We start from the raw sequence: 14,120 nt of genomic DNA on the forward strand, positions 1-14,120 counted from the left end.
TCGAAAGGAGCCAGTTGAGGTGGTTTGGGCATCTGGTCAGGATGCCTCCTGGACGCCTCCCCGGGGAGGTGTTTCGAGCATGTCCTGCCGGCAGAAGGCCCCCGGGTCGACCCAGGACACGTTGGAGAGATTACATCTCCAATCTGGTCCGGGAACGCCTTGGGGTCCTGCCGGAGGAGCTGGTGGACAAGGCCGGGGAGAGGACGGCCTGGAGCTCCCTAATTGGGATGCTGCCCCCGCGACCCGGACCCGGATAAGCGGAGGAAGACGAAGACGAAGATTTATTTTTGTTTAAGAATAGCATAAATTTTGCCATAATCCAACCATTAATATGTTTACTGAAATGGGATGAGGTCCTGCCCCAAGTGGAGTTTAAATATCTCGAGGTCTTGTTCACAAGTGAGAGAAAACTGTAGCGTGAGATCGATAGGTGGATTGGTGCTGCATCTGCAGTGATGCGGGCGTTGTACCGGTCTGTCGTGGTGAAGAGAGAGCTGAGTCAGAAGGCGAAGCTCTCGATTTACTGGTTGATCTACCTTCCTACCCTCACCTATGGTCATGAGCTTTGGGTAGTGACCGAAAGAACGAGATCACGGATACAAGCGGCCGAAATGAGTTTTCTCCTAAGAGTGGCCGGGCTCTCCCTTAGAGATAAGGTGTGAAGCTTGGTCATTCGAGAGGGGCTTGGAGTAGAACCGCTGCTCCTCCACATCGAGAGGAGCCAGTTGATGTGGCTCAGGCATCTGGTCAGGATGCCTCCTGGACGCCTCCCTGATGAGGTTTTCTGGGCACGTCCAACCAGGAGGAGACCTAAAGGTAGACCCAGGACACGGAGGAGGGACTATGTCTCTCACCTGGCCAGGGAACGCCTTGGGATTCCCCCGGAGGAGCTGGCCCAAGTGGCTGGGGAGAGGGAAGTCTGGGCCTCTCGCTTTAGGCTACTGCCCCCACGACCCGACTCCGGATAAGCGGATGAAAATGGATGGATGGATGGATGGACGGACGGACGGATGGATGGATGGATGGATGGATGGGAATAGCACACACCACATCATCATACTGTATTTATAAGATCAGTTCAATCGTCTGTGTGTCATTAAATTTGTTTAATATTTCAGCTAATTACCACTCGTGGTTGATTTACATCATTGCAACACATTCTCACACCCGAAGCAGCTACAACTGACGATAGGTGACCAAGTGTTTGTTTCTGACGCGTTGGGAGCTCCAAACAAAAAACAAACAAACACCCATCGTCAGTTTTAGCCGCTTCAGGTGCGAGAGAGGAGGTAAGGACCCGTCTCGTAACTGGAGGGTTGCAAGATCAATTCCTGCTTAGTCTGTAGCAGACATTGTGTCCTTGGGCAAGACACTACAGAAAGAAAAAAGAAAAGAAAAGAAAACGATCTTTTTGTTAGCGCCTCTCAAGAAAAAAATCATGAGGCTCTTAATCCACAATGCCTATCGAGGTGGTCAGAGGGGCTGATAGTGTCAGTGTTTGCCAACGTTGTTTCATCAGTGTGCCCCAGGGAAGCTGTGGCTATGCGGCAGCTCATTACCACCAGCACGTGAATGTGTGTGTGTGTGCACGCGTGTGTGTGTGTGTGTGTGAATGACTGTGAAGTGCCTTGGGGGGTGGGGGTTGTTTAGAACCCTAAGGTGCTATACTAAAACAGGCCATTTACCATTAAACAGGATCTAAAGAGTAATAATGCTTCTCTGCACCAACACGATTCGGTGGTTGAATCACCTGTTCAGTAATTTACATTTTTTCACTTTAATAACAACAGATCAAGGTTTTTATTTAGTTTAACACACTGTTGCAACATGTAAAGGTACAACCCGCTCTACCTCCTGAGCTACTGCGGTCCCCTACCATATCAACTCATCCCTACCATGCTACTTTAAATATAATTCCACACCACACATGATGGCCTGTTGAGAGCTCAGAAAAGTTGTAGTTTCACATCAGTGATAACTGAGGCACCATTCATTTGCATATAAGCTGTCTTTATACCACCCTCCATGTTAATAAACTGTATTATTGCAATGTGCTAAGGGCTGCAGTGAGCGCTTTGTGACCAGTCCAGAGGAAGTGATGGATGTGATAGATGAGGGGAAGGCCAACCGTCACGTTGCTGTCACCAGTGAGTCGCATCATTGATCTTCCTGATGGTCCGACACTCAAACTGTCAGATACTTCATGTCAGAATTGTTCTAGGAGAATATTATTTAGAGTAAGAGTTGATGAACTTTTTTATATTCCTCAACAGACATGAATGAGCACAGTTCCCGCAGTCACAGCATTTTCCTGATTAACATCAAACAGGAAAATGTGGAGACGGAGCAGAAGCTGAGCGGGAAGCTGTATCTGGTTGATTTAGCTGGCAGTGAGAAGGTAAGAAACAACTACAACAAACACTACTAGGACACCATATTTGAGGCTAATAACGTTCTAGAACTAGATGCGTCATCTTGGAAAGGAGTTCCGCTGGACTGGGAGATCAGGGTTCAAATCCCAGTCGAGTCACATCAAAGACTTAAAAAATGGGACCCAATGCCTCCCTGCTTGACATTCAGCTAAAAGGGGTTGGATTAGGGTGTTAAACCACCAAATAGTTCCCCAGCGCAGTCACTGCTGCAGCTCACCGCTCCCCACAGGGATGGGTCAAATGCAGAGTTGTGATTTCATCAGTGTGTGACGACTAATGGGACTTTAACTTTAGAATTTAAGGAATGCTGCAGACAAGACAGTTTAAAAAAATCAAAGTATTCCAGAGTGAAATCTGAAAACACATTAGAGACGCTGCTGAACCTGGACTTTTGCTCCTGGGTACACTCCTGAGTTGACAGCCCTAATAGAAAATATAGAACAGTGCTCACTAGAAGCAGCAATGGCCTGTGTTGTCTGCACACATGCTGACGGCTGTGCTTTGTTGCTACTGAGTGCTGAGGGTGCATCTGTAAGGACCCTTGGTCAATCCAGGGGGACGATGAAGATGTGGTTCTTTTTCTTATCATGATTTGGTACAAAATATCTCAGAGTAAACAGGAAAATGCTGCATGCTTCAGAAAATACTTTGATGAGACGGCTCTCTTTCTTCTATAATTAATTTCCTTTTAATCTTGCTGTAATTGGATCCCATGACAATTTTGACACTGCACGAATGGTTCGTCTTTTTCTATCAAAACGACTCTCTGGGAGTAATCTAACTGCGTTGCTCATCTTCTGCTTTTAAATATTCATACTGCAGCCATTTATTTAACATGTCTTTTACACTTAACTTTATGACTTACGTATACATTTGTTTAAGTCAGCACATGGAAGTATTACCAGGAAACTAAACAGAATTTCACTTCTTCAATCAATTAAAAAAGTTTTAATAGCTAAAATGTATATTAAACAGAAAGCTAAATAGACTGAATAAATATTATCAGTAAATTGGAGATGGATTTTAGTGAATATTTTGGCTTCATTCTCTGTTTCATGGCCTTATTCACCAAGTAATTACAGCATCAATTCTCATTTGAGGAACCTGAATGACCTTCTTTAACTAAGCTTTGTTACATCAGTAGTCCAAGTGGAAACTACTAATTTAGCCCTTACTAAAGCTGAAATTTGTAACTATAGTCATTCATTCCTTCTTATTTTATAAACCTGCATCAACTTATCTGGAAGAAGAAATGTTTGTGTTTTCCTCTTCACACCTGAGCCTTAACGTCAGAATAAAAGACAATTCTGATTAATAATGAAGTCATTTGTCTCATTTCTGTGTATTTGTGTCAGGTCAGTAAGACGGGTGCAGAGGGAGCGGTGCTGGATGAGGCCAAGAACATCAACAAGTCCCTGTCGGCTCTGGGGAACGTCATCTCAGCGTTGGCAGAAGGAACGGTGCGGTGGAAAAATCTTCTGTAGTCCTTTAAATCTGTCAGTAGCTGCCTCAGGCTTTTGCCTTTCAGTCGTTGGTGTTCAGCAGACAGATCGTACTTGTTCTGGCTGCAATAAGTGAGTCGAAAGTATCAGACTAAAACAATCCAAATGCTGCGAGCAGCACCGTACATTTATCTATGACTAAAGGAAAAACCAAAGCCCTCAAATGTCAACTCATTGATGTTTGAGAAAAATGTACCATTTAGGTCTAACGATGACCTTATTGGAAGGAGTTAGAGGAAAGTTCTGGTCTCATTTCTGCAAATGTTACATCGTTACTAAGCCCCCACAGATCATGAAAACTCCATTGGTTGGAGTCCACCACCCCATATGTCAAGAGAAGGTGGACAGTTTCCTACAACACTTGAGGATGTGTTGAGGAAGTGTGTTTGTGCAGGAAAACAACTAAAACATTTAAGGTAGTGGCCCGGGAGGACTTGACTTTGACACCACCGGCCCTTAAAGGACATGGATGGAGGAATAAATACAGATTGGCTTCTTGTGCACAAAAGATAGGACCTTAGTGAAGAAGATACAGAAGAAGACTTGGTGTGTGTGCCAGATGTTAAGAATGTCCTTTAATCTTTCACAAACCTTGTTTTGCTCAATACTAAATATCCATCCGTCCGTCCCTCCCTCCCTCCCTCCCTCCCTCCCTCCATCCCTCCATCTGTTCGTCCGTCCATCCATCCATCCGTCCGTCCCTCCCTCCCTCCGTCCGTCCATCCGTCCGTCCCTCCCTCCGTCCGTCCATCCGTCCGTCCCTCCCTCCCTCCCTCCCTCCCTCCCTCCCTCCCTCCCTCACTCCCTCCCTCCCTCCGTCCGTCCATCCGTCCGTCCCTCCATCCGTCCGTCCATCCGTCCCTCCCTCCCTCCCTCCCTCCCTCCCTCCCTCCCTCACTCCCTCCCTCCATCTGTCCGTCCGTCCATCCATCCATCCATCCATCCATCCGTCCGTCCCTCCCTCCCTCCCTCCCTCCCTCTGTCCGTCCGTCCGTCCATCCGTCTGTCCCTCCCTCCCTCCGTCCGTCCGTCCCTCCATCCGTCCGTCCCTCCCTCCCTCCATCCATCCATCCGTCCGTCCATCCCTCCATCCATCCGTCCGTCCGTTCGTCTGTCCATCCATCCATCTGTCCGTCCGTCCATCCGTCCCTCCATCTATTTATCTATCTGTTCATCCATCCATCCATCTATCCATTCATCTGTCCATCCGTCAGTCCATCTATCCATCCATCTGTCTGTCCGTCCATCCGTCCCTCATCTATTTATCTATCTGTTCATCCATCCATCTATCCATTCATCTGTCCATCCATCCATCCATCCATCCATCCATCCATCCATCCATAAAAGCAGAACTAAAAATAGAAAAGCCTATGATTATAAAAGCCTTAGAGAAAAGGGGGAATGTGGTAGTGTCAAGGGCCGAATGCAGTGCTAAAATTGTGGGTTTTTAGGCATGAATTAAACTCATTTAGTGACTGCGCCATTCTGATGTGAAGAGGTAGAGCGTTCCATAGTTGCGTGAGAAAACGCTTTCTTCCCTTGGGATTTAAAAGGGCTACTTGGCACCACCAGATGGAGGACCGGAGTGAGCATGCTGGGATGGCTTAAGCAACTCATGAAGATAAAGAGGGGAAGAGCCATTCAGAGCATTGTAGGTCAAGGTTAGGATCTTTAATGGAACCTGTGGTGTACTGGAATCCAGTGCAGACTGGCTAATGTGTCTGTGTCAATCAGCATGGATGACCGACTCTAGATGGGGTTTCTTTAGAATCACTTTCAGCAGGATCTCATGGTAGCGTCACCCAGAGGCGACAAAGTCAAGCCAGAGTGTAGTTTAACCCCCAGGCTTGTAACACAGGTTTTGAAGTACAAAGAGGGTAGTGAAGGAGCACTTGGTGGTTGAGAAGGGTGTTTAGGGTTGAAGATGTTTGCATCAGCCTTTAATATGAGATAAAAACAATTTTAATTTTATTAAAACCCACTCAAGTAAAGTCACAATAGTTTATTTACACAAGACATTATGGGTATTGTCTCAAAATAACAACTTAATTCTTGAAATACTAATTTTTACGTAAACATTTGGACTATTTTCTCAGCATTTTGACTTTAGCTTGAAAACTTCCTTGTTGTTTTTCCTTTTGGTGACCCTAATATACCATCACACATAAGGGAGACACTGGAGGACAAATAAAAACTGGTTTCACGGGCTCAGGAGAATGTGTGCACCAGGTAGTGTTGTGCACTAGTCAGGTGTGGTAAACACAAAAACTGGCGTGAATAAAAACGGTGTGGTTGCAGCTATTATCTCCTCACAAGAGTTTTTGTTCCTTGTGTCTACTTACATCACCTCCAAACTCCATAGGTGTATTGGTTTAAGATGGAAGCTTAGAATGACGTTAAACATCATTTATGTCAAGTCTTGATTTATTTGTTACCAAGATTACAAACTCAACAGCTCAGACTGAACAAGAGATGTTTCATTAAACACAGCCTTATTTTATTTTTATTTAAATGGTGAAATTCTAAATAAACTTTAACATAACTTCAACGTTTGTCATTTTTGTCCCTAGCACTCTGATGTGGTGACATGCCAGCTGTATTTCTGTCCCCTTCATTAATATTTGTGTGTAATATAATCCCTCCGACCTACACGTTTTTGGAACTTTGTGTAATTAGAGCATTCCCTTTCTCCTGTTTGATAACGCTCAGAAAACTCGAATAGAAAAGCTTTAAATTCTTCACCAACCTGTTAGAAATATGCCGGCATTTATTCTTCATTCACTGAGCAAGGACGCACACGTTAAGAGGTGAAACGTGTAATACTGAGAATAATGCGGCATAAACTGAGCGATATTTTCTTTTTATTCCTCTCTGCTGACGCCAAAAAAGACAGCGTGGCGCAGCAGCTCAGACGGTCTTTGCAATACTCGCCTCTGCCTTTTCTTTCCCCTTTTGAATTCTCGTTGTCGTTTTTACAGAAATCCCACGTGCCGTATCGTGACAGCAAGATGACTCGCATTCTCCAGGACTCTCTGGGTGGGAACTGTCGCACCACCATGTTTATCTGTTGCTCTCCCTCCAGCTACAACGATGTGGAGACCAAATCCACGTTGATGTTTGGCCAAAGGTAATGCGTCATTGGTCAGATCAAAAATCACTTCATGTGTCCGTTGGGAACTTTCTTTGCAGAAGAAAGTGCCAGCATGAGCCCATAAAAGCAAAAACAAAATCAAATGGATCTAAAACCTAAATTTGGTGTTTTTTCTTTAAATCTAATTACAATTTCTTTCCGTCTTTTTGCTGAAAGGGACTCACAGAAAGTCGATAAAAATTGCTTGCTTACTCATTTCCTGCTTTGACCCTTTCTTATTGATTGAAGCGGACTTGTTCCTGATTGAAAGAGCAAGGCTACTGAGAAATCGTTTTTACTTGTTATTTTAGTATATGATCGGCCACTCTGAGTGTCACATGCAGGCTGAACGTGAAAATAGTCTTTTACCCGTATTTCCTGCATTAGCTTCAGGTAGAAACTAGACGAGGAAAAGCCGCAGAGATCTACGTCACTCTAAATGATCACTCATGGACTCGTCTTGACTCACAACAGAGGACTGTCTTGGCTAGTAGAAGCTAACTGTTAGCATTTTCAAATCCACCACACAGCATCACACCTTCAGGCTTGTGTTATTTGTGGAGAGTCATGTTGCTGTTAGCCAGTCAGGGGTAAGATGTTTGAATATTGTAAATATTGCTGTTTTCTGACCCCGCTCCTCTGGCTAACCTCTACTTCCTCAAACAGGAGCACTAGAGCTTTTTTCCCACAGAGAACGAGACCTTCATTCATGCTGGAGACCAGAGCAGATTTGTTCAAATGAGTAATTGCGAGCTTAAAACAATTGCATGAAAACATTTTTTTTTAGATTACCATAGTTTCGTTGAACAAACATTATTTTGTGTTTGACAAGAAGTTTTCAGATAAGATTGTTGATCTTGCAAAAAATCAGGATTTACTCATGGAGAGACAAGAGTGTTCCCTCACTGGAGTGTGAAATTAAGTAAAAGGTCCTAAACAATGTGAATTCATTACCGCGCTTCCTCTCCGTGTTGCCACTTATTTGTGCTACCAGCTGAAAAACACCCCCCTCCTTCACGTTTGTCTAAAAGTTTAACCTGAATGTGAATATTTGGAGCTGTTTGATGGACTCTCCTCCTCCTCTGCACCATGGATGCAGAAATCTAATTTGCATACCAACTAACGCGATGCTGGACCATTTTCAATGAGCCGCCACCGTTCCAGCGCCTAACTTTTTTTTCCTACTCTCCTTTTTACCCCTGCATCTTTCCCTCGTCACCACCTTTCTGTCCCCTTCCATCACATTTTCTTCTCTCCACTGCATCCCTCCAATTAGAGCCAAGACCATTAGGAACACGGTAACGGTGAATCTGGAGCTCACAGCAGAGCAGTGGAAGAAGAAGTACGAAAAGGAGAAGGAGAAGAACAGGTCAATGAAGGAGACTATCCAGCGACTTGAAGCTGAGCTGAACTGCTGGAGGAATGGTAATGCTTGGCTGCCGCACGTGGAATGTAATTATGTTCTAGCAGGCATGTGTGCTAAATATCAGTCACAGTGAAACTGAAACAGTCACGTAAGCCACAATTTATTTCTGAATATGTTGGGAACTATCAGGTCAAAGTTGAGTTCTAGCTGCAGTGTGATGCCCTTGCAGCAGATGGATGCCTCGGCTCAGGGGCTGAACAGTTACAGCTTGTTTCTCTCTGAGGCTTTAACCCCCCAACACTTAATAAATGTTAAACAGTGATTGTCCTCAACTCTCATCGCAAGAGGAGGATTTAAGATGGCTTAGAGAAACAAATCAAAAGTTAAATAATGATAGAACAGCTCAGCTCTTGTCGAAGATCTAGGTGCAGAGGGCAGTTTGGAGAAAGCGTTGTCTGCACAGCCTTCTTTATGCATGGAGGAGTTTTCAATAACATGAATGAATTCAGCCTGCAGACATTACTTTAGATTCCACGCCAGTGCAGACTTACCCTTGTTTGATGTAATCTGAATACCTGTCAGTGTCATGGTCAGACCTAGTTTCAATCAGCTGGATCCAACACCCATACTACAGAGAAAGTTTTAAAATGTTTATTTAAGGACTTGATACAGCGATCTGGACCCACTGGAGTCTGCTACAGCGTGTCCTGGGAGACAGAACACAGTCAGCGAGGGAGATGATTCAGATGACTTATTAGAAGAGTGATTGACCTCCTGAAAACAGCAGCAGCATTCGGTGGTGAAGGCTGCCGATAAAGATGATTGCTCCGGTCCAGACAGGGACTAAGGCAATAGGCGGGTTCCGTGGTCGGGCAATAGGCAGGAGCCAGGTGCTTAAATAGGGAGCAGCACAGGTGGAATTAATCAGCTTAGATTACTGCTGCTGTAGGGAGACAGGAAAACACAGACATCAGGGCATGATCATGACAGTCAGTGGCGATACGGGGGAAAAGGCAGCCAGACGGATTTGTTGGAGTCGTGCCTAAAACACATAAACGCAGCTTTCTGGCTTCACCCTTTTTAGCACACATTTAACACTTTGTATAATTGGATTTCCCACCACTTTGTACAAAAATAAGCTGAATTTATGTTTCATCTTTATGTTTTAATACACTTTAGACCAACATGGACTCATCAGATCTCCAGAAACGTCATAAGTCAAAGTGGTTTTGTGTCAGCGTGCCTCTGATGAGTGTTTTTGTTGTTCATCACATGTACGCCCACATGGGCCGACATCTAATTTCACCAGTTGGACTTTTCAAATGTCGGTGCTCTCAGAGGTCGAGATAAGCTGACATTCAAGGCATGAATCAAATTTGCTCTCTTCGAGACAACTCCCTCAACAGTTGACCTGCATTTAAACACCCTTTAACGCATCTTTATTGAACATCCATCGGTGGAAATCATTTCCTTTATTGCTTCATCATATGCCTTTACTGTGGAACGTCCCCCTCTCAGAATTGAGTGCTTCTCACTTTTCATGGCAGCTTTGCCCCAATTTCTCCTCTCTGTCATTTCTTCATTGCTGTTCATCTGTGGTCAGAAAGTCCCTCAGGTTGATGCTGTTGACCTCCACTTTGCACTTAATTACCAAAAGCTCTCGTCTACGTGGCCTGGGGACAGTAGCAACTGTTTCATGCAGGCAATTCTGCTCCATTTGTGTTTTTATCTGCTACTTTGAAATATGCAATTAAACACCAATTACTATAGGCAAGCAAAGTCTGTTTTGATATGTACAATCAATATAATGTCAATAGATGTTATAATGCCATTTAGTGAGGGAATCCCCACCCCCATCTGACAGATGTTAAAAGCTGCCTTAAAGAATCTGGTTTAAGATAAAACAAGTCCAGCATGAACGGCCAATCTGAAGTCAAAATGTCAAAAACGGTTCCTCAGGATTTAGTGAATTAGTGGATTAATGGTTTTATCAGTTATAGAGACCCCCCAGACTATCACACTACCACCACCGTGTTTGACCGTTGGTGTTTTTTTCTGAAATGCAGTGGTAAGTGTAAATAATCTGTGTTTACATAGCCCCCCCCCCCCCCCCCCCCCCCCAAGGCACTTTATAACACAATCAGTGTTCCACCCCTGCATGCTCACATTAACACGCTGGTGGTGAAGACCACCGTAGCCCCAGCTTCCCTGGGGCACACTGACGGTGGCGAGGCTGCAGAATGCTGGCTCCACCGGTCCCTCCGACCACCACCAGCAGGCAAGGAGGGTCAAGACATGCTCAAGGACACAACAGCAGCAACAAACTGAGATGGGCATGAACCTGTAACCCTCTGATTACAGGATGGGTGCTTAATCATCACCCCTAGTTAGAGTTAGTTTTATTTCAGATGTAATGAGACTCACAACTTGTTAACTTCCCAAAAGCTGCATATATCTACATTTACGTATCTGTAAGAGTCTTTAACAGCATTCTTCTGGAAAGATTAACACTTAAATGCTAAACATGAGGGATTTCCTAATAACGTTGATGTCAATTCTACCCTTTTATCTGTGTTTTTTTCTACGGCGTGGTAATCCTAATAAGTTTGAACTGAAATTTGGACTTTGAATTTTTTAGATGTTTCTCTTCTAATCCATGGAGCTTTCTCATTTAGGATAATACCAAACCACATCTAAGTCTTCTGTAATGATTAAATTTACATATTATTTAATGAACCATAAGACATGAGATTCCATAGAAAATATGAAATCAATCGTATGGATCTGTGGATAACTTAAACCAGAAGATTGGAACTTTTTATTGCAGGGATTATGTAACACTTCGTATTAACTCAGAGACAAAAGAGAGTCAAGTTTTAAAAGTTTAAAGATTTATTACTAAACAAATTAAAACTAGACTAACTTTAAACACTAAATGTATGGTGTAACTAAGGTGAAGTGAGATGGAGAATGGTGTAGTGTGGAATGTTGTTCAGAACCAGCAAATCCGGAGAAACGATTAGTTCTGTTGGGAGTGAAGGTGATGTCTTCGCTCTAAGCTTTGATTTGGAGATTCATAACACACATTAAGACGCCATTCTGTCGGCCTACGTATCCTTTCGGAAGTCCCCGTTAGATCAGGAATGTCGAGGTCCAGCCTGACCCTCTCTGGAACCGAAGCCGGTAGGAAAAGCAGCGGTTGCTGACTCAAACCAGTCTTGAGATACTTCCAGGTCACGACAGTTTTATTGGCATCTAACAAGACCCAAAACGGGGTCGTGATGGTCCAGCTTTTATTCTGAAAGGAACTGTTGCAGCAGGTGGAACAGCACAGATTTTATCCAGCTTGTCGTTGGTTCTTTCGGCTGAAGAGGAAAGTTACGGATTGGCCTCTCCGACAACTTCTCTAGAACGCTTTGAACTGGAGTTAGTGATGACGTGGGCATAGTTTTATAATTTGGATGTTTTGATTTATGGTTGAATGAAAAGATGACAGATTTACCAAGCACCACAAATGCCACGCCTCCGTCAGATCTGGCAGATTCATAATGGATCAGTAAAAGCAATGTGTGATGTGGCGTAACCTTACGTGTAATCAGCGTCTAGTGGAAACATTTAAAGTTATATTACTTATTATATTCTGTAGGATTATAATATCAAGTAATTAATATTTTCATTTCACAAATTGGTTCACATTTTATTATTGACTAACACTTTGTTTGATTAGCTTTATCAAAAATAGAGTTCTTTGATTTATTAAAAAGAAAGAGTCCTTTGTCTTCATTCTTCTCTTGGGCTGGAAAGGAGAAACGGTTTAGAAGCAGAGCATGAGACCTTGAACAATATCTCATGCAGATTAGTTCTTGCTGAGGAGAGGGGGACATGACTTTTAGGTGGAAAACAATCATTTCATTCCGTTACATCTTCTTAGGGGGATTCTTCCATAAACAAGCACATCCTGACCGTGCACACTGGAATGTAAAAAGAGCATAGCTGACTTTCAGTAATAATATTATGTAGTGTTCCTTCATGGCACAGAAATGTCTCCAACCTGATAATGCAATGTGTTCAGGAGTAGGCAGAGGACATGCTGCAGATGCACCCCTTTTATGGAACAATCCTTAGGGGTGCATTAAGTCAAGGGCAACACGTTGACAAAATATATAAATATAATTTGTCACCTCTTTCTAGGGGAGAATGCTCTCATGCTGGGGCAGCTGAGGGAAGGAGAAGAGGATTCCCTCTTTGTGCCACCAGAACCGGTGGAGTCGTCCCTCGAATTATGCAGCCCCTCCACCCCATGCACTCCCTGCAGCCCCTGCTCCATCGCATCCTCCATCGTGGTCCACATCTCACATGAAGAGCGACAAAAGTACGAGGAGGAGATCCGCAAGCTTTACAAGCAGATGGACGATAAGGTGATGGATGCAGCTGAGGATCGTCTGTGAATGGATGCAGAGCTGATTACACACCGTGGCTGGGAATTCAGATTGCACACATGAATACAAAGAGTTTATTACACATGTATTATTCATAGCATCATTTAGTAAGTGATGAATGCACACCAGCACTCTTCAGGAAAGAACGCCATTGGGGAAAACAAGTGTTTTATTTTGAAAACTGGGCTGCACTGTGGCACAGTTGGTTAGCATCTTCCTATACTGCAAAACAGCTGCAGGCTTGACTCCCAGCTTGGGCTCTTCTATGTGACGTTTGCATCATCTCTGTTGTGCATGATGGGTTTTCTGTAGTTTCCTCTTGCCAAACAAAAATCAAACATGGTAAGGCGATTGGTAACACCCCCCACCGTGACCCTGTCCTCGCTTCAGAAACTAGAATGCAGCAAACCTTGAATTAATTTCCACACATTTTCTTTATGCTTTATCATTTTATGACACTCCAAATATATTTATTTAATCACTGATTGCTGATTGAACATGCAGAAGCAAAATCAGGATACATATATTGATATTTTAGGTAAAGAAGAAGACTATAATATGACAGTAATATTTATAAAAAAAAACTAAAATAAATAAAACCCAAGTGAGAGACCTCCTATCCACCATGGTGCATAAATGTACAATTTTTCTTCTTCAAATGCCTGCTGCAGTAGAAATGATAGTAAGTGTTAGCACTGGGGTAGAAGTAGTAGCTTTTTCATTGATTTATCCGTGATTGACTTAGCATGTTTAACCTTGATCAGCAAACTGGTGCATTTAACATATTTGATAAACATTGCTTCTCTTTTTGATGCTCACATATTTAAATCATTAAATTATTTCTGAGTTTTCCCATTTCTGCGGTAACCTGGGAAGTTTTGATCAGACACGAAACTCATGAGATGCTAATCTGAGGAGCTGAACCAGTATAAGTGCACACAACTAAATGCAAGCTAACTGTCTTTTCCATGCTCCTCTGTCCCACTAAAGGATGACGAGATCAACCACCAGAGCCAGATGGTGGAGAAGCTGAAGGAGCAGATGCTCGACCAGGAGGAGGTAAAATATCTTGATTTTACATGCTTTCATTGGTTTGGTTAAATGGCTCGCAGTGGGCTGCAGTTCCTGCGAGTGTGCCAACAGTTTAAATAGAAGTCAACTAGAGAGGTTTGCTTTCTTGACCTTGAGACAAATGAGACGGGAAAAAAACTCTTAGGTGTCAAAAAGCACTTGAGTAAAGGATTTGTTTTC

At 43.5% G+C, this 14,120-nt stretch overlaps 1 protein-coding gene across 4 annotated transcripts in view; it reads left to right on the forward strand.

Annotated features, from left to right (window-relative positions):
• Nucleotides 1–14,120, forward strand: part of kif5ab (kinesin family member 5A, b) — an 86,878-nt gene that overhangs the window by 43,402 nt on the left and 29,356 nt on the right. For all 4 annotated transcript variants that reach the window (XR_011520123.1, XR_011520122.1, XM_015959136.3 and 1 more), the window contains exons 7-13: nucleotides 2,060–2,147; nucleotides 2,274–2,398; nucleotides 3,788–3,892; nucleotides 6,913–7,061; nucleotides 8,341–8,489; nucleotides 12,622–12,848; nucleotides 13,860–13,928. Coding sequence is in view for 2 of the 4 variants with exons in the window: in XM_015959136.3 (XP_015814622.3) it covers nucleotides 2,060–2,147; nucleotides 2,274–2,398; nucleotides 3,788–3,892; nucleotides 6,913–7,061; nucleotides 8,341–8,489; nucleotides 12,622–12,848; nucleotides 13,860–13,928 (912 nt within the window). In the remaining 2 variants the exon portion in view is untranslated. The remainder of the gene's footprint in view (nucleotides 1–2,059; nucleotides 2,148–2,273; nucleotides 2,399–3,787; nucleotides 3,893–6,912; nucleotides 7,062–8,340; nucleotides 8,490–12,621; nucleotides 12,849–13,859; nucleotides 13,929–14,120) is intronic.

Source organism: Nothobranchius furzeri, chromosome 3, assembly GCF_043380555.1.
Source record: "Nothobranchius furzeri strain GRZ-AD chromosome 3, NfurGRZ-RIMD1, whole genome shotgun sequence".
Classification (NCBI taxonomy): domain Eukaryota; kingdom Metazoa; phylum Chordata; class Actinopteri; order Cyprinodontiformes; family Nothobranchiidae; genus Nothobranchius; species Nothobranchius furzeri.